A 20588-nucleotide genomic window follows, 5' to 3' on the forward strand; every position below is an offset into this window, starting at 1 on the left:
ATTCAACAGAAGAGAATGAAAAGAAGTGACAGAAATAGAGGGGGTCCTTGTTGTCTGAGGGAACTTGCACCCTAACCCTGCCCTGAGGCACCCTGTGGTCACCCTTGGTATTTCTTCACCAGGAATCCTGGACACCTTCCCTTTGGAGGCAGAGCCTCTGAGCCTGGGACACACTCCAGGTCTCCTGAGGTCTAGGGAAATCAAGACTGAACTTCATTTATAGATGAATAATCTCTTTGTAAGAAGCTCCAAGGCAGGGAAATGGATCTTAGGCATTCTACCTAGCAGTTCCAAATAGAAAGTCAAAGACTGGGAAAGAAAAACAAGATTAAGAAAAAACAAGAATTATTTTCCAAAGAAGTACTCACCACTTTAACAAATGGATTCTCTTATTTCCCTGGAATACCACAAAGCCTGCAGCGGTGAATCCTAAAAATGTTGTTGTGCCTGTTGAATCCTGAAAAAAAAAAAACAGAAATAAGAACATATTCAATTAAGGAATATCAAATAAAGGGTAAATTATATGCTTATTCATCCTCAGTCTGGGTGAATTTTAGGTTAAGTACAATGATCATCGCCATAAAATAAGTTTCTAAGATGGGACTTCCAAGGATAGTACCTCTAAAATGTGGGTGAGGGCCAGGAATGTGTAGCTTTTCTATTTGAGGAGTGGACCTCTGCCTCCCCAGAAACCTCCTGGGAAAATACAGGTTAGTCCCAAACCACTAGTCTACTTCCAAGTGTCTTATGGGACTACCTGAGTTGTCAGATCCACCATGTCAATAGGAAAACTGTTCTTGGTTGTCATTAGCCCTGAAACCAAAGCCCTGAGCATCTAAACTAACTAGTCAACCCCATATGGGATTTCTGGTAATGTAAAAATAAAGATATGCCTGGAAATGCCTCCTTTGATTCCAGCCTCCAGCAGGAAAACTAAGCATGGATAAACTAAGGCAAAGGAACAACAATGATAACAACAAAACTCAAGTCAGTCTCCAGGTAATAAATAAAACAGACAGAGAGGCTCAGATTTGTGGATAAAATCTAATTCATGAAGTGGAATAATCTAATTTATACCATTAGCAGGAAGAGACATCTGGCAAATCCTCTAAAATAATCATGTGGGCAGAGGCAGAAGATACACATGCCACTGTCAACCAGCCTGCCAGCTCTCTGCACAGCCTACACCTTCACATCCCCATGGGACTGGACAACAGGGGATGATGGGGCTCCTCAGGCCCTTCTAAGGTCCAGCCTGAGCTGTGAGCTCTAGTACTGGGGACTTCACCGAATACCATTAGCTGGTCCCACCTGGGTAAAGAAATGTCCTGCTGCTGCTGCTGCTAAGTCGCTTCAGTCGTGTCTGACTCTGTGCGACCCCATAGACGGCAGCCCACCAGCTTCCCCTGTCCCTGGGATTCTCCAGGCAAGAACACTGGAGTGGGTTGCCATTTCCTTCTCCAGTGCATGAAAGTGAAAAGTGAAAGTGAAGCCGCTCAGTCATGTCCTATTTTTCGCGACCCCATGGACTGCAGCCCACCAGGCTCCTCCGTCCATGGGATTTTCCAGGCAAGAGTACTGGAGTGGGGTGCCATCGCCTTCTCCGAAGAAATGTCCTAGTATGACTCAAAAACACACCTTTAAGAGCCTGGTTGATATAAATGCTTAGTTTAGGATTCAGGTTAGTGTCTGGTTTATGTGCAGTGGGTTTAGGTTATGAAAAGAACACTGTTTTCATAAAACGCTTCTGAAACACATGTGCTTGAGTACCACGTTGGGAGCTTGTTTAAAAGGCAGGTTCCAGGTTCCCCAGAGATGCTGATCGATGGCTCTGGGGTGGGGCCTGAGTGTTTCTGATACACGTGGTCTTGATCTCCCACTTGAGAGAAAAACTGTCAAGTAATTCAAGTAAAGGAAGAAAGAAAAATATATACTCTAAAGATCAATTAAAAGATTTTCCCTTCCACTTGTGTGTGTGCTATGTTGCTTCAGTCATGTCCAACGCTTTGCGACCCCATGGACTGTAGCCTGCCAGGCCTCTCCGCAATGAGATTCTTTAGGCAAAAATACTGGGGTGGGTTGCTATGTCCTCCTCCAGAGGATCTTCCCAACCCAGGGATCAAATGCATGTCTGTTACATCTCCCCGCACTGGCAGGTAGGTTCTTTACCACTAGCGCCACCTGGGAAGCCCTTCCTTCTGCTTACCCATTGTTAAAGACTGCATTCTTTGGCTGCGATCCAAAAGTCTACAAGTAATAAATGCTGGAGAGGGTGTGGAGAAAAGGGAACCCTCTTACACTGTTGGTGGGAATGCAAACTAGTACAGCCACTATGGAGAACAGTGTGGAGATTCCTTAAAAAACTGGAAATAGAACTGCCTTATGATCCAGCAATCCCACTGCTGGGCATACACACTGAGGAACCAGAAGGGAAAGAGACACGTGTACCCCAATGTTCATCGCAGCACTGTTTATAATAGCCAGGACATGGAAGCAACCTAGATGTCCATCAGCAGATGAATGGATAAGAAAGCTATGGTACATATACACAATGGAGTATTATTCAGCCATTAAAAAGAATACATTTGAATCAGTTCTAATGAGGTGGATGAAACTGGAGCCTATTATACAGAGTGAAGTAAGCCAGAAAGAAAAACACCAATACAGTATACTAACGCATATATATGGAATTTAGAAAGATGGTAACAATAACCCTGTGTACGAGACAGCAAAAGAGACACTGATGTATTGAACAGTCTTATGGACTCTGTGGGAGAGGGAGAGGGTGGGAAGATTGGGGAGAATGGCATTGAAACATGTAAAATATCATGTATGAAATGAGTCGCCAGTCCAGGTTCGATGCACGATACTGGATGCTTGGGGCTGGTGCACTGGGACGACCCAGAGGGATGGAATGGGGAGGGAGGAGGGAGGAGGGTTCAGGATGGGGAACACATGTATACCTGTGGCGGATTAATTTTGATATTTGGCAAATCTAATACAGTTATGTAAAGTTTAAAAATAAAATAAAATTAAAAAAAAAAAAAAAAAAAAGACTGCATTCTTGCTGGCAATGGCCTTTGCAAACAAACCTGTTAGGATCCCACAACTTCTCAGGGGGTAAAACCATCCAATTGATAGATGAGTGAATGAGCAAGCAATTAGAAGACTGCAATGGAGAAAATCAACTACCCAAATGTGTGACTGCAGGACACTGTTGTCCCTTCTCATTAGGGGTGATGGATCAGGCTGTGGGAATATCCTAGAAGGGCTCCTTTAGGCCTGTATACCAATTAGCTGTCTTTTGGGTGAAACAATCATTATCTGTCAACCTGTGGAGAGAGGTAGTTACCTTGCACGGGTGAGGATCCACCCCATAGGTTTCCAAAGTGTGAGCTTTCAGGAGTAAGTTAAATTCAGCAACTGGTGGGCTCTGTCCTCTGAAATCACACAAGATTCAGGGAGTTAACATGAAAAATAACAGAACCATGGAGTCCCTTCAATCAATAAAATGTATTCTTAACTAAATCAAGAGAGAAATCCCTATAGAAACAGTGATCAATAAACTGGTCATTATTCCTCTCACAAGCAACTTGTGCTAAGAAATCTTAGCCCGTGTTCCTTGGTTAATTGTTCCATAATAAACACACATGTGCTGTAAAGACTCCAGTGACCTGGACAGTTAAATCAAGGTTATCAAGTTACCAATAAGTAGGCCCTTGCAAATCCAATCTTAATACAAACTAAAACTCAGCATCTGTTCTTTCCTACTTATTTCAAAAGATTCTCCAGGATATAGGGCATTTTTTTCTTGTTTGGGGTAGAAAGTGTTACACCATCAGCAGCCTAAACAGAGCCATCCAGGAAAGAAGAGTTGCCAACCATTCTATCGGAAAGCCCTGGATTTTGAAAGGAAATCTCAGCCATTTCTAGTCTGAGCTGTGTCCTCCAGGGTGGTAAACAAGGTCTTGGCCCCAGGAAGAGAAAGGGGGCTGCAAATATAGATGGCTGTGAAGTCCTTTCAGGGCTAGCTTCCAAACCAGGATTGTACAGCATTTCAAAGACTCTGCTTTTGACTAACATTAATATCTCACATGTATCATAGAGAATCCAAACCATTCTCCAAGGATAGTAAGTAACCTGAGCAACCAAGAAGAGTTTGCTAACAACAGGAATTCAGTTTTATATTCACAGTAAAACTATACTGCAATATTAATTCTATTTCCATGCATGCCTCTCCCCAAAGATGGATTCCCTTCCCACCCGCTCAAGACAGCTAAGAGTCCTTATGCTTCTAATCAAAACAGTATCCCATTTTTATTCTCTGTGAAGTTTTTCAAGATCTCTTTATTCTGAATATTCACCCTGATACATCTAAGGAACATCTTTATTCATTTGTCAAGATGAGCACTGTGGTTGTTTAGTCACCAAGTCGTGTCCAACCCTTTTGCAGCCCCATGAACTATATAGTCCCCCAGGCGCCTCTGTTCTTGGGATTTCCCAGGCAAGAATACTGGAGTGGGTTGCCATTTCTTTCTACAGAGGATCTTCCTGACCCATGGATAGAACCCGTGTCTCCTGCATTGGCAGGCAGATTTTTTACCACTGAGCCACCTGGGAAACCCAAGCATTATAGGGACACTTTTCATCAGACAACTCTTCTTTTTCTAATTTTCCTTCTTTATTTTTGGCTGTGCTGGGTCTTTGTTGCTGCATGGGCTTTTTTTTTAGTTGTGGCGAGTGGGGGGTTGCATTCTTGTGGCAATGCACGGGCTTCTCTCTGCAGTGGTTTCTCTTGTTGTGGAACATGGGCTTTAGAACTCAACAGGCTTCAGTAGTTGCAGCTTCAGCTCTAGAGCACCATGGGCTCAATAGATGTAGAGCATGGGCTTAGCTGCTTCAAGGCATGTGGGATCTTCCCAGATCAGGGACTGAACCAGTGTCTCCTGCATTGGCAGGCGGATTCTTTACCAGTGAGCTACCAGGGAGGCCCCCAGACAACTCATCTTTGGCCATTGGATTTTTTTCTTCTCTTCACAGTCTCTTTCCTCACCTCAACCACTCTCTGTCACTTCTGTCTTTTGAGAGACCCTAGTAAATGGATCTTAAAACTCCTAGTATTATCCTCTATGTCTTTTTAAGCTTTCATTCTTTAAATCTGCTTTTTATATTACATTCCAAATTATTTCTTTATTCAAGCCTCCAGTTTAATTTCTTCTTCAGCTGTGTGCATCCTATTTTTCATCCCATTTATGAGTGACTTTTAAAATATCAATTAAATGTTTCACTTCCAATGTAATATTTACTTGGCTCTTGAAATAGATGCCTGTTCCTGTTTTATGTTTCTTTCTCCTCTGAGGATATCTACTTGGTTTCTTTTAAAGTCCAATCCCTTCGATTCCATTACTACTACTTTCTTGGTGACCACCCTTTGATTTGCTGCATCTGAGTGTCTTATTCAATGAACTGATGTTCCCTTCATAAGTGTTTGGTGATTCTTGGTTTGATGCTCATCCTTGTATTTTATGTTATTTGTTTAGTACAATGGCCTCCAGAGGGTGTAGGGAAGGGCAGGACATGCCATATGAGAAGAGTATGAGTTAGTAACTTGATTTCAGGCTGAAGACTGTAGTTCCTTCAGGGTATTATCCATACGAGTACCTCCAGCTCAAGCCTGCTATTGCCTATGACTTAGCACAAGGGAACCAATGTTCCAAATGCACCCACCATGATGGCTGCCCCGTTATCTGTTGCCAGAAGTACACAGAACCACTCCTATTCTCTATATGTGTTTGACCTGGATTCCTTCCATTTGTTTCCTATCTTCCAGAGATACCACAGGACTGCTGATGCAAAGATGGTAGTCTTTCTTGCATCTGCTTTCTAATACATTTTCTATTATCCACAGGGACTTGGAGAAGGAAGGGAAGAGAGCCAGATATGCTACCTTTTTCTTTTAATAGAGGGGATAATCTTTAAATTCATCCTTTACAGAAGGAATTTGAGGGATTAACTCAAACACCTGCTTTAGGAGAGTTGCTGCTGCTGCTAAGTCGCTTCAGTCGTGTCCGACTCTGTGCGACCCCATAGATGGCAGCCCACCAGGCTCCCCCATCCCTGGGATTCTCCAGGCAAGAACACTGGAGTGGGTTGCCATTTCCTTCTCCAATGCATGAAAGTGAAAAGTAAAAGTGAAGTTGCTCAGTCGTGTCTGACCCTCAGTGACCCCATGGACTGCAGCCTTCCAGGCTCCTCTGTCCATGGGATTTTCCAAGCAAGAGTACCGGAGTGGGGTGCCATTGTCTTCTCCAGCTTTAGGAGACTTAAGTCTTTCTAAAGCCTTTCCTGATTTTCTTTTCAGTTTTGGTGTTCTGAAATTTCACTGGGATATATATAAAAGGTGCCTTTTTATTTATTCACCCTGCTCGGCACTATATGACCCTTTCAATCCATCAAATCCATCAGGATCATTTCTTTGATTCTTTTTTTTTCAAGTCATAGTCATAATTATTTCTCTTCTTGACAAAATAACAAAAGATTGAAGAAAATCACCAAGTATTTTGTTGGAGAAGGGAAAAGGGAGTTTCTGAAAGTTTTTTCAAAACATACAGGTATTTCTCTCTTCATAGCTCTCTCATAAGTTCCTGAAGTAAATGCCTATGTTTCACCAGAAAATAAAGAAAATTATTGAATCCAAATATTAGGGGCTTCCTGCCTCCTTACCATGCCCACCCCACCCTCACATACACACTGTCTTTATTCTTTCTCTCTCACTCTTTCATACACTCACTCTACCCCCTGGCAGGGAACAAAGCACAAAGCTGAGCTGACTGGCATGTTCCTAAGCAGCACCCCACTCTGGTGGCCCTCAAAGCGAACCTTCAGCTCAATGGCCCAGATGGAGGCCAAAGAGAACCAGGACTAGAGGGAGAGTGGCTCAGTGCCTCCCACAGCCACAGGCCATCAGCTCTGCTCCAGGAAATCCTGCTGCTTCACAAGAAAGGCTCTCACTCTGCCCCATACTAAGAAGAGCTCCTCTGCTCCAGAGAGCTGGCCATTCCCCTTAGTGGTAAACTGTCAGCCTTTTTTGTCTAAGCTGCATATTGGCTTTTTTTTTTTAATTGGAGGATAATTGCTTTACAATGTTTTGTTGGTTTCTGCTGTGCAATGATGTGAATCAGCCACAAGTATACATATCTTCCCTCCCTCCTGAACCTCCTTCCAACTCCTCCCCCATCCTACTCCTCTAGGTTGTCACAGAGCACCAGGTGGAGCTCTTGGTGTTATACAGCAACTTTGCACTAGCTACCTATTATAAACATGGTATTGCATATGTTTCATTGCAACTCTCTCAAAAACCATCCCACCCTTTCCCTACCCCACTGTGTCCACAGGTCTGCCCTCTATGTCTGTGTCTCCATTCCTGCTCTGCAAACAAGTTCATCAGATACATTTGTCTACATTTCATATATATGCATTAATATATGATATTTGTTTTTCTCTTTCTGACTTACTTCAGTCTGTATAACAGGATCTAGCTTCATCTACCTAAGTTCAACTGACTCAAATTCATTCCTTTTTATGACTGAGTAATATTCCATTGTATGTGTGTATGTGTGTGTGTGTGTATATATATATATATATATACACACACACACATATACATATCATAGCTTCTTTATCCGTTCATCTGCCGATATACATCTAGGTTGCTTCCATGTCCTAGCTATTGTAAATAGTGCTGCAATGAACATTGAGGTACGTGTGTTTTTTTGAATTAAGGTTTTCTCAAATTGTGTGTGCCTAGTAGTGGGATTGCTGGTAGTTTTATTCCCAGATTTTTAAGGAATCTCCCTATTGCTCTCCATAGCGGCTATGTCAATTTACATTCCCACCAACAGTGCAAAAGGGTTCCCTTTTCTCCACATCTCTCCAGCATTTATTGTTTGTAGACTTTTTGATGATGGCCATCCTGACCAGTGTGAGGTGATACCTCATTGTAGTTTTGATTTGCATGTTTGTAATAATGAATGATGTTGAGCATCTTTTCACGTGTTCATTACTCATCTGCATGTCTTCTTTGGAGAAATGTCTGTTTCTCCAAAAACTGCAGAAACATTTTTTTCCCATTTTTTGATTGGGTTGTTTGTTTTTCTGATATTGAGATGCATGAGCTGCTTGTATATTTTGGAGATTAATCCCTTGTCAGTTGCTTCATTTGCAATTATTTTCTCACATTCTGAGGGTTGTCTTTTCATCTTGTTTATAGTTTCCTTTGCTGTGCAAAGACTTTTAAGTTTAATTAGGAACCATTTTTTAATTTTTGTTTTTATCTCCATTACCCTGGGAAGTGAGTCAAAGAGGATCTTGCTGCCATTTATGTCAAAGAGTGTTTTGGCTATGTTTTCCTCTAAGAGTTTTATAGTTTCTGTAAACTGAACATTGTTTATTCTTGAAATTCAAGTTCAGTTTTAAAGCACACCTTTTCTATTCAATCTGGGAACAAGTTAATTTTGAAAGGTTATAATTTAGAAGTTCATATTGGAAAGTGAGGAATTTTTGCTTACCTAGGTGGTCTCTTTCTGACCACTTTCCTGTACTTTTATATGATGAGCATCTAATTGCAAACACTCCACCCCGGACGGTAGCAGGGATGCAGTGCTATACAGCTCTGGAGAGCACACCATTGAACTCAAAGACTTCTTTTCATCCAGAGCATCATCCAGAAGTGAAAAGGCAAGCCCCAGTGTGGGAAAAGATTTTGGCAACGTGTACAATAAAAAAGGACTCCTATGTAGAATTAAAAAAAAAAGCCTCCAATAAATCAATAATGAACAGTTAAATAATTTTAAAAGATAACTCAGAAGGAAAAATGGCAAAAGACTTGAATACATACTTCACAGATAAGATATTCAAATAGCTAATAATCACATGAAAATGTCCTCAACTTCTTTAAGGTCAGGAAAATGAAAATCTTTAAGAAGTTATTTACACATTCATTTGACAGCCAAAATTTAAAAGAATACCAAGCACTCATGAGAATGTGCAGCAAAAGCAACTGTCATATACCTCTGGTGGAAGAGTAATTTGACAGAACTATCTGGAAAACTGACATTATCTACTGAAGTTAAACATACTGACCTATAACACGGCAATTCCACTCAAAATTATACATACAACAGGCTCTAGACCTATTGCATCAAGAAACACATAGAATTTTCACAGTAGTGCCATTTGTAATAACAAAAAATAGGAAACGAATGTCTACCAACAGTAGACTGGAGATACAATGGAACACTATACAGCTGTGAAAAAAATGAATTCAAGCCACACACAAAATGAGTGACCACTACAAAAATAAAACTGAATGAAACAGGCCAGATATAAACATATACTCACTGAATGAACTCCATTTATATGACTTTTTCAAATTAGCAAAACAAAACTAAAATATTTAGAGTCAAAGATGTGATTACCTTTCAGGGAGAAGGGAGAAGATAAATATTGGAAAGGGGCAAAATAGGGACTTCTGAGGAATTACCAATTCTCTCTTTGACCTGGGTGGTGGTTACATACACACTTGCTTTGTAATTTATGTTTTGTTGACTTTTCTGAGCTGGTATTGTGCTTCCACTTCTAAGAGTTTAAGAAAAAAAGGAAAGGAAAGGAAAAAGACTGTGAAGCACTGGGGACTCATACACTATGGATGTGAAGGGAGCAGCCCTTTCAGCAAACAAGCTACCATCTCCTAGAAAAGCTGAAATTGTGCAAACTCCATGACCCAGGTCTGAACCTGCTTTCTACACCTAGGTTGTATCTATGCTAGGGACTCTTTTACTTATATCCCTATGAGAAGTATTCAAGAAGCCATAGCAATTTTGTTTATAACAGCAGAAACCTAGAGACGATGTCCATCAACAGGAGAATGAATACATTAAATGTGACATGTTCATATGATAGAAAATTAATTACACAGAAGCAGAAATGAACACCTATGACTGTATGCATCAATGTGAAGAACCTCAAAACCATGATATTGGTGGGGGGAAAGTGAAAAACATGGATAGAGTTTGATTTCATTTGTATGAATGTCAAAAACAGGAAAAAAAAGTATATATTACTTACTGATGTATAGAGTATATTTATAAAAGCAAAATAAGAGAATGAATAGCCTAAAATTCAGAATAGCATAGAGAAGGAAGGGAGGTGATTTGGGAGGGTCAGGTTAGGAGACCTGAGAGCATCTGGTACTGTTCTAATTCATAAGCAAAGTTATGGGGTCATGGGTGTTTTTCAACTACTCTTTAAATTACACATATATTGCATATACTCTTTTATATTTTATTCATTTACAATGATTAAAAGAGAAATAATTCCTGCCTTTTTTAATAGAAGAATTACTGGGTGAAGCATTACACAATCTAAAAGCACTGCTGAATTAAACAGAATAGGTCAGGAATATAACAGATATCCATGCAGAGCCACCTTTTACTAAACTCTCCTGTTCTGAGCAATATATAATTGTCTATATTGCCAAGCAGTAGATATATATAGATATATATAGATATATTTTCACTTAATATTCATCAAGCAGGAATTCTTATGCTTATTTTATAGATGAGGTTTCTGATACTTAAAGAGGAAGAGTAACCTGTTCAAGGTTACTCAAGTATTAAGTGGAGGAGTGAATACAAATCCAAGGCAGCCTGGTTCCAACATGCTTCTCAGGACCTGCACTACCAACACGATATGGGCCAGGGCCATCTGCCTGCTCTCGTGGATACCAGGCTGAGCATTTCCAACTGACATGGTTTCTACTGGTTCTTCTAGAAAGCATTTTTCAAATTCTAAGCATTTCATCTTATCAGTGATGAGGCACTCCATCCCCGATGACAGATATTTAGATCTGATTAGACAGCAGTGATGTTTCCATTTTAATCTAGGTCAGAGATCCCCAGACTAGACTCTCTGTGCGCTAAATCCAGATCACTGTCTGGTTTTGCACAGCCCTGGAGCTAGGAATGTTTTTTGTTTTGTTTTGTTTTCCCATTTGTAAATGGCCCGAAACGATCAAAGAATAATTTAATGCCCTGTGAAAATTATGTGACGTTCGAATTTCAGTCTCCATCAATTAAGCTTTTTTTGAACAAAGACACACCCATTTGCTTGGGTACCATCTGTGGACACTGTCATGTTACGATGGCAAAAGGCGTGATTGCAACAGAAACCATGTGTCCTGCAAAGCCTAAGGTATTTACTAAATGGCCTAGGATAGAAAAGTTTGCTGAACCCTGATATAGGAACTGAACACAGGAATAGAAAACAACTGAAGCTGTGTCTGTCTGTTTCCATACAATGAAGATTAAAAATAGTACCTATCTCTAAGATTTGGTATAAAGAATAAACAATTAACAGATATAAAGCCATCAGATTAGCACCTGGCACAGAGCATGCTCCCTCCTTGTCCTCAGAATAGCATTTGTTCCCTTGCTAGCTCTGCACATGACTGAAATCAGAAATCCTTCTTTGGTGGAAGCGTCAGGAAAGCATGTCAAGATATTTACAATAGGGCAATGACCCCTCTTCAAAATAAAAGTACTAAAATTGGTATCATTTGCATTGGGTTTGACTTAGATCTTCAATGGCTACACACTTAACAGAGTTAATCTAAAAAATCATATACAAAGAAAGGCTACAAATGTTCAGAGAAGGAAAAGGGTTCAAAACCAAAAGGAAAAAAGTAGAGATCTCAACAGCACTAAGAAAATCCTGAGTTCCCCTGACTCATTAAGGAAGCAACCATTTAGTAGGTTTTCAGGAAGACACTAAGCTCAATTAAATAGAAATTTGTTTTTCTTTCAAATCTCCCACTGGCCATTTGTTTCTGGCAAAAACTCTGTTTGGTAATGGAAAATAATGATTTTCTATTCTTTAAATCTTGCACCAGGAACTGTTCTACTAAGATTAATAGTGTCTCTAATGAGATATTTAGAGATAAAGACCAGTGTTAAGCTGAATTCTTTTTTGAGAACAAATAATTCTTAAGATATGCTTTTCTAATAAAATAGGCAAGGTCAAGTGATTATGTATTTAGCTATATATCTTCTTTCTGCCTGTCTTGAATACCTTTTTATGGCCAAGAGGAACACTCTCTTATTGATTCTCCTTTAGCCTATCACTGCATAGAGTACAAAAATGCACAGCATCCCAAGAAGAAATGCAAATTATTAGTGGACCCTAATTGTGGAGTGAGGTGTGAATCTTGCCAGCAATGACTTGGGCCACTTGGAGCACAGTTGGACAGTGAAGGGGGAGGATTTGGCTCCACCTGATCCATTTGGGTCTGCAAGCTTCAGAATTAGGCTCATGGTTATAAGATCAATAGAATGATCTGCTACTGCAAAGTAGAATTCTCAACATGCCTTAGCTTAGGTTTTGGTGCAACTGGGTTGCAACTTTAGAGTTTGTTTACCACTGGCTTGAAAGCTTAAGAGTGCTCTCAGAACTTGCCCTTCAGCAGGGCTTGGATTCTTAGCATCCACGAGACTCTGGAGAGCTTGCTATGCTTTACAGCTTTGCTGTCAACTCTCTGAGCTTCAGGAAATCTCCTTTGCTCTTCAGTCCCACCCACGGCTCTCTGCACCTCAGATGATTATTTTTCTTCCTGTGGTCATGTCCGCCGCCATGGTCAAGGGATGTTCTGCCATGGCTCAAGGTCAGCAGTGCCTCAGAGGGGTTTCACTCAGCCTTCCCGCCCTGTCCAGCTTTGGCATACTGTACTTCTTCACTCAGGGAAGGCCTGGGGCCCAGTGATGGTGGGAAAGCACAACTCACTCTGAAACCTCTGGGGTCCCAGACTCCATCTCACACTAGAGACTCTGGGGTTCCAACCAGTCAGGTCAGCCCACTCATAGTCGCTAAAGGCTTGTTAAAGGCTTAGCGTCCTCCCTGCCCCCCACCTCTGGCATATTCTTCCTCCTTTCCCTACCACCAGAGGTGAAAGCAGCAATGGGTCTCTGCTGCCCCAGGAAGGACATTCTGGATTTTAGTACATTGAGGTTTCTTTGCATCCTCATGTTCAGATGAGTTTTTAAAATATGACTTTGTAATTTATCTAGCTTATTGATGCTATCTTGGTGTTAGAGGGAGATCAATATCTCATGCTTTCCACATTCTAACTGGAAGAGTGCCCAGTCTGTCATTTCTCTTTACTTAGGGAAATTATATTCTATAAAATCTTTGAGGACCATTAGGGACCACATCAATGCAGAGCATTAAATAGAATGCTACAAATGTGGGTGATTGCCATGCTCTGAAGGAGACAGTGGTGATGCTCTGGGGCCAGGCAGGGACAAGACATACAGAAGAGCAGCCACTTAGAGAAACTTCAGGGTACTTTATAGGAACACTCAGGTTTCAGGTCAAGTTCTGTTGCTTCATAATTGTATAGCCTTGAATAAGTGAGTTTCTCAGGCCTCTCTTTCCTTATTGGTGAAACAAGGTGGTCACAAACAATCAAATGGAGGAAGAATGTGAATGGGCTGAGCAGGATGGTGGTGACTCAGGGAACAAATGACTCTTTTAAAGGGCACTGCTGCTTAGCTTTGCTGTGTTGGTCTCAGGGCTTTGTGTTAACAAATCCCGCAGGTGCAAGTAAAGCTCCAATTTTATTCCAACTGATTTCCATTTTTCAAAACTATTATCTGGCCTAAAAACATCTATCTGTGTCAGATGGTAGTCCAAGGATTATAATTATAACCCCTGCTTTGGACTCCAAGAGTCTCTCAAGTGTCATAATTAGCTGTCAAGTTTCTTTGCTTTGGACCAGTGACCTCTTGATATTCAAAGGCTTTGAATGTTAATTATAGCTATGGATGACCAATAAAAAATTCAGAAGCAAATTAGTTGTTGCTTCATGAATATTGCTTTCGATAGAATCTTTCAAAAACATCAGGCCATGGAGCACGTAGATGATGAAGAGGCTCCCAGCTAGTTGGAGAAGCAGCTGAAGATCACTGGGCTAGGTAGGTCATCTGACACTTTTACAGTTTCTAATACATAGTTATTCTTCAACAAATATTTGCTGCATGAAGGGATGGACAGATATGTGGATGGATGGATGGATGGATGTATCATGGATGGGTGTGTGGATAGACGAATGGATAAATACACTTATAATTTCATCAAAAGTTCAAAATGTCTTTGATTCTATGCATAATTTAGAACCACATGTCAAGGGTAATCAAAGAGCGTAATAAGTGATGACTGAGTCCAGCTTGTAATACTACCCCTCTGTCCTTCAAAGCCGTGTTGCACTTCCATGACATTGCTTTCTCCCTTCAAGTCACCTTAGCCAGATTTCATCTGTATAAGAAATGCTGATGGATTGGGTGCACACATCATTTCTCCCTGGCCTAGGAGCCTGGCAGGCTACAGTCTATAGGGTCGCAAGAGTTGGACACGACTTAGCGCTTTCTTTCTTTCGAGGCTTTCTAGAAATGTCCCTGACTCTAAGCCACATAATACAAAGATTTAGAAGTCGCTCAGTCGTGTCCGACTCTTTGCGACCCCATGGACTGTAGCCCACCAGGCTCCTCCATCCATGGGATTCTCCAGGCAAGAATACTGGAAAGGGTTGCCATTTCCTTCTCCAGGGGATCTTCCCAACCCAGGGATTGAACCGGGTCTCCCACATTGCAGGCAGACACTTTAACCTCTGAGCTACCAGGGAAGCCCTTCAGGAGGAGCATTTGATGCCAAATCATTCCATCTTCCCATTCCTAAGAAGAGTATTACACCAGAGAATGAAAATGGATTTGATAACCTACCAGAGATAGGGAGAGGGGTGGCAGGGAGAGAGAGAAAGGTAAGGAGAAAGAGATTCAGGGGCAGAGTTAGGGAGGAGGAAGGTAGAGGGAGGGAGGAAGGGAGGAAAGGAGATTCTAGGCTTTTGGAATAAGAGCCTTGAGAACGGAAAGAACACAGGGCAAGGGGAAAGAGGGATGACAGAGCAAAAGCACATTTTAAGAAAGATTGGGGTTGTAAAATAATCTGACATTTCCCCTCTTCCTTTTACACTGTAAACATTCTTCTCAAAACTGTACAAAATATTTTCCTAAGAGGGCTCTTAGGAAGCACAGGTAGAGGGTACTTCCATAGCAGGGCACTTATTTCTGGAAAGCTAGACATTTTTGAAATTATAAATCCTTGCCAGGAAGCCAGGGCACATGATTTACACAGAATGTGAGTTCTGAGAAATAAAAAGAGATAACGAGTCTGTTTAAAATACACCCAGTGTCGTCATTACTTCCAGCACAAAACACACTGTATTAGATCATTATGGGGATGGCTAATCCAATCATTTTTATGCTCTTTAAGGCAAGGGATACACCATTAAACTACCTCACTGCCAACTGAGATTTCTGAATATTTAAAAGCTGATGTCTTGTGACTGGAACTGATTCAAAAATCTTGGCTTCTAACGAGAAACCTGATGAACTGGTATTGAGAGGATTAGCTGAGTAGAAACTCCAGGAAAAACTTCCGGGAAGCCTATCAGGGTTCCTGAGAGTAAAGTCATTCTTATTCTTGATCGTCAACCCCCTCCAAGCACCCTCAGGGCTAATGGCAGAGATCATCCCTCTTAACCCAGATGGTTGGGATTAAAGCTGTGGAAAACAGAAACCAAGAGAGTAAAACATAACTGTCACATCCCCAGGGATTGTGGGGGCTTCCAATGTAGTGCTGGTGGTAAAGAACCAGCCTGCCAGCGCAGAAGACACAAGAGACACGGGTTCGATCCCTGGGTTGGGAAGATCCCCTGGAAAAGGAAATGGCAACCCATTCCAGTATTCTTGCCTGGGAAATCCCATGGACAGAGGAGCATGGTGGGCTACAGTCCATGGGGTCGCAAACAGTCGGACACAACAGCACATACACCCAGCAGGGATTATGGCAATGGCGTCCTCCAGCCACCAGAGGGCTCTAGAAAGAGGATATCCTATTTCTAAGCAGTCCTATTGCTAGAATCTCATCTCTGCATACCAAATTCAAAATGTATAAATCATGAGCTTGTTTCTTATACCAAATTTTAAAAACAAATATGGATCTTTTTGCCTTAAAATTATCTGCAGAGTCAGGATTTGTTGTTCAGTCGCACAGTCGTGGCTGACCCTTTGTGACCCCGTGGACTGCAGCACACCAGGCTTCACTGTCCTTCACCATCTCCTGGAGCTTGCTCAAACTCATGTCCATTGAGTTGGTGATGCCATCCAACCAGAGTCAGGATAATGAAGAAAAAATTGATTCTAGATCTGTTCTGAAAAGTCAGTGTTAGTCACTCAGTCGTGTCTGACACTTTGCAACCCCAGGGACTGTAGTCTGTCAGTCTGACACTTTGCAACCCCAGGGACTGTCCTCTGTCCATGGAATTCTCCAGGCAAGAATACTGGACTGAGTAGCCATTCCCTTCTCCAGGGGATCTTCCTGACCCAGGGATCGAACCCATGTCTCTTGCATTGCAGGCAGAATTCTTTACTATCTGAGCCACCAGGGAAGTCAGGTATTTAAAACAGGTCAGCGAACTAGAACCCATGGATCAAATCTGGTCCACAATCTGTGTTGTCAATAAAGTTTTAGTGAATCACCACTTACTCATTTATGTATTGTCTATGTCACTCTACAGAAGCAGAGTTGAGCGGATGCTATGGAGACCATACAAAGAGCCAAACAAATCCATTAACTACACCTGATCTAAAAGAAGCATTTGCCTTCAGCAAGTTTTAGCACTAACATATATTCGAAAATGTGAATGATACGTATCTACATTCTTTAGTTCAGAGGACATTAAGAAGCCCAAAGATTCTTTTACAAAAAAATCTTTCTAAATAAACCTCTGTCAGCTATATACCTACTAGAATGGCCAAAATCCAGAACACTGAAAACACCAAATGCTGGTAAAGATTGTGGAACAACAAGAACTCATCGCTGGTGGGAATGCAAAATGGTACAGCCAACTTGGAAGACAGTTTGGCAGTTCTTACAAAATTAAATATACTCTTACCATACAATCCAACAATCATGCTTCCTGATATTTACCCAAAGGAGATGAAAATTTATGCCCACACAAAAGCCTGACCATGGATGATTATAATAACTTTATTCATAATTTCCAAAACTCGAAAGCAACCATATGTTCTAGGTAAAAGGATAAATAAACTGTGGTACATACAACAGAATATTATTCAGCAGTAGAAAGAAATGAGCTATCAATAGAAAGACAAGCAGGAATCGTAAGTACACACTGCTTAGTGAAAGAAGCTAATTTGAAAGGGCTGCATACTAGAAGGTTTCAACTACATGACATTCTAGAAAAGGCAAAGGAGACAGGTAACAGATCAGTGGTTGCCAGACGTTAGGGAGGGATGAATAAGGCAGAGCACAGAATATGTTCAGGGCAGTGAAATTTTTCTATATGCTATTATAATAGTGGATATATGTTATTATACTGCTGTCCAAATCCACAGAATGTACAACCTCAAGGGTGAACCCTAAAGTATATGGACTGTGCATCATACCTACAAATCAATGTAGTTTCATCTATTATAACAAATGTACCACTCTGGTGGGGGATGGACATAGATATGGGGGAAGTTGTGCAAGTAGAGGGGCAGGGAATATGGAGGAAATCTGTATACTTTCCTCTTCTTAATTCTGATGTGAAACTAAAACTCTTCTAAAAAGTAAAGTCTATTAAAACAAAAACTCTATTAGTCAATGAGATTGTGAAGGCCATTAAGAGATGTTTGCCAGCTGTTTCCACTTCACACCTTCTGGACACCTGAATCAGAACTGCACTTCCTGGCGGCTGTGTTGGGGCTTCCCTGGTGGCTCGGATGGTAAAGGATCCACCTGCAATGCAGGAGATTCGGGCTCGATCCCTGGGTTGGGAAGATCCTCAGGAGAAGGGAATGGCTACCCACTCCAGTATTCTTGCCTGGAGAACTCCATGGACAGATGAGCCTGGCGGGCTGTTGAGTGGGGCCATGTGACTAGTTCTGACACAGTGGATAAGCAGAAGTGACATGTATCACTTCCAAGCTAAAGCAGGGCTTTCCACAGCTCTTTTTCCTGGCAAATCCAAGCTCGTGACTGCCCTAAGGGCCAATGATGAACCAAGTCCCTCAGCTGACATCTCGTGGGTGTATATCAGAGCAAGAAACAAACATTTCTTGTTCTAACCCACTGAGCTTTTAGGATTGTTTCCTCAGGAAAATCTAGCTTACCTTGACTGATACAGAGATGATCAATAATTGCGGCATTACACTTGCAAAACTATGTCTTCTCCCCTCTGTCAGTCAGTGATGTGGCACATTTGAAGAGGCAAAGCTGACCCATGAACTTCATTTACATATCTCTTCAACATCTAAAAGAGTCTAAGCACTTAGTCCAAGCAGACTCTTACTAAAATCTTGGCCTTATATTTTCAAGCACCTCAAAATTCTGGAGTCTTTCTCTCTCTCTCTCTTTCTTCCCTCTAAAGAACTCTCTTATTAAGGTCTATCAAGCCACCTTGGGTCCACCTACAAGTGCTGTGTAGCCTCCTAAGAAGGAAAGATTTTCCTCTCTGATTAATTTTCTCTCAAGAATCACAACTTTAGTCCTTCCACAGAGAGCATAGGAGGAGAAAGATTCTAATCAAGTAAAAAGGCTGGAGAAGGTTGTGAACCCCCAGAGCTAGCACTGTTTATCTGGCAAATCATGGTCCTTTTGCTAGTGTCTGAGAGTCTCTTTTGCCGTCTCTTTTGTTTTCTTTCTTGATTTTTTTCAGAAAACAGGTAGGAGCAGAACATTATTTGGAGGACCCTTCAAACCCCAACAAAAGCCAACTGGAAACCTTCCAGGAAGTTTCCATAACAACAGATCATTGATCATGCTTTATCCCTTTGTTGTGTGGGAGGGTCACAGATGTGATAACCATGGAGAGTAAGATAGTAACACCTTGGTGCAGCCTCACCAAGTCACAGACGGGTCTCGACCATCCATGACTCTTTCCCGGCACTCTCAGGTTTGCAGAGCAGTCCAGCCAAAGGCCCAGTTCCCACACAAGAAGATCGATACGTTCATGACCTTTGCACAAAGGGCTTGCTGATCCCCAGGGTCACCTCCAGTCCCTGCTGCAAGTTTCCAGCCAATTCTAGAAAGCCCCTTCTCTTCTACCTTATCAGCTTGGCTGCTCTTCTTATCTTCTCATCAAACCTGAAATCTCTCTCTGCTGCACTGATTCAGAAGCAAACATATGTCTACTTAAGGAGAAAAAGGAGCAGAAACACACAGGAAAATATCCTCTGAATCTCTCTTTGCAGTATCACATGATTTCTGGCTGTTTCATCCTCCACCCATACAACGTTGACTTCTTCACAAGGGCCTTCTGGGCATCACAAATGTGTCGCAACAAAGCAAAGCAGTATTGGCCAAGCCGTGGCATCTACTTCTGGGATCTACAAACCACGGCTGACTGCTGATGCTCTATATTCTCTAGATGCGTGATGACTACTTTCAGGGTTATCAACAAATTCAGGAGCTGGCACAAGGTCCAATCTACAGCTTTCTGAGAACAAAAAGCAATCTGGAATCTTCTTTGATCCACTCATTTACTCATGAAACTCAGTAGGTCACCAAGTCTTGCTTCAATGTCTCTCAAGAATCTCTTTAGTTTTTTCTACTCCTATTCTTGTGAGGTCCCCAGCATGTGTCCTGGATGACAGAACTAACTGGTTCTCCTACCACAGTCTCCACCCTCACCATGGTGATCACTGCGAAACATCCACATGACTACCAGGTTGCCTTATGGCTGCTCAGCTCAGGGGATAAGAGCATGGGTGTTAGTGTCAGGTAGGAACAAGGTTCAAGTCCAGACTCTGCTACTAACAAGTCCTTCACTCCAGGCTGTGCTTTCTTCACCTCAGATGGGGAACAACAATGGAACCTACCTTGTAGAGTTCGGGAAGACTAAGTGGGGTGATGTATGTTAGGCGCTTAGCATAGTATTTTGGTATCCAGTAGGAGCTCAACAAACATTTATTATCATATGTTCCAAGCATCTGAAGCCCTGCAAATTATGTTCAGAGCAGACTGTTACACCTCCTTTCACTATTAAGCTGCACAGCGGCTGTGACTCCTTCGTCCCAAGGGTCTCACCCTGTGCTGCTCACATGCTGCTGGTCCACAGCCCTCATGGCAACACTGTGCTCAGTTGTTTCAGTTGCGTTGGACGCCTTGTGACCCCACAGACTGCAGCCTGCCAGGCTCCTCTGTCCATGGGATTCTTCAGGTAAGAATACTGGAGTGAGGTGCCATGCCCTCACGGGATCTTCCTGACCTAGGGATCGAACTTGTGGAATCTCATGCATCTTCTGCATCACAAGCAGATTCTTTACTGCTGAGCCACCCGGGAAGCCCCATGGCAACATCAGGACTTTACTTTTACCTCCAGCCTGCTAGTCCCCGAAATGTAGAAAGAGTAGGCAGACTGTCATATTTTCAAAAAAATTTTCATTAGGAGACGATACCCTAAAATTACCCCTGGA

At 41.8% G+C, this 20588-nt stretch overlaps 1 protein-coding gene across 14 annotated transcripts in view; it reads right to left on the minus strand.

Moving 5' to 3' along the window:
- Positions 1-20588, minus strand: part of FRMD3 (FERM domain containing 3) — a 380275-nt gene that overhangs the window by 88059 nt on the left and 271628 nt on the right. For all 14 annotated transcript variants that reach the window (XM_044940217.2, XM_044940218.2, XM_044940224.2 and 11 more), the window contains 2 exons: positions 3353-3440; positions 369-457 (listed from right to left, as the gene is read on the minus strand). In XM_044940217.2, the coding sequence (XP_044796152.1) occupies positions 369-457; positions 3353-3440 (177 nt within the window). The remainder of the gene's footprint in view (positions 1-368; positions 458-3352; positions 3441-20588) is intronic.

This window comes from Bubalus bubalis, chromosome 3 (genome assembly GCF_019923935.1).
Source record: "Bubalus bubalis isolate 160015118507 breed Murrah chromosome 3, NDDB_SH_1, whole genome shotgun sequence".
NCBI lineage: Eukaryota > Metazoa > Chordata > Mammalia > Artiodactyla > Bovidae > Bubalus > Bubalus bubalis.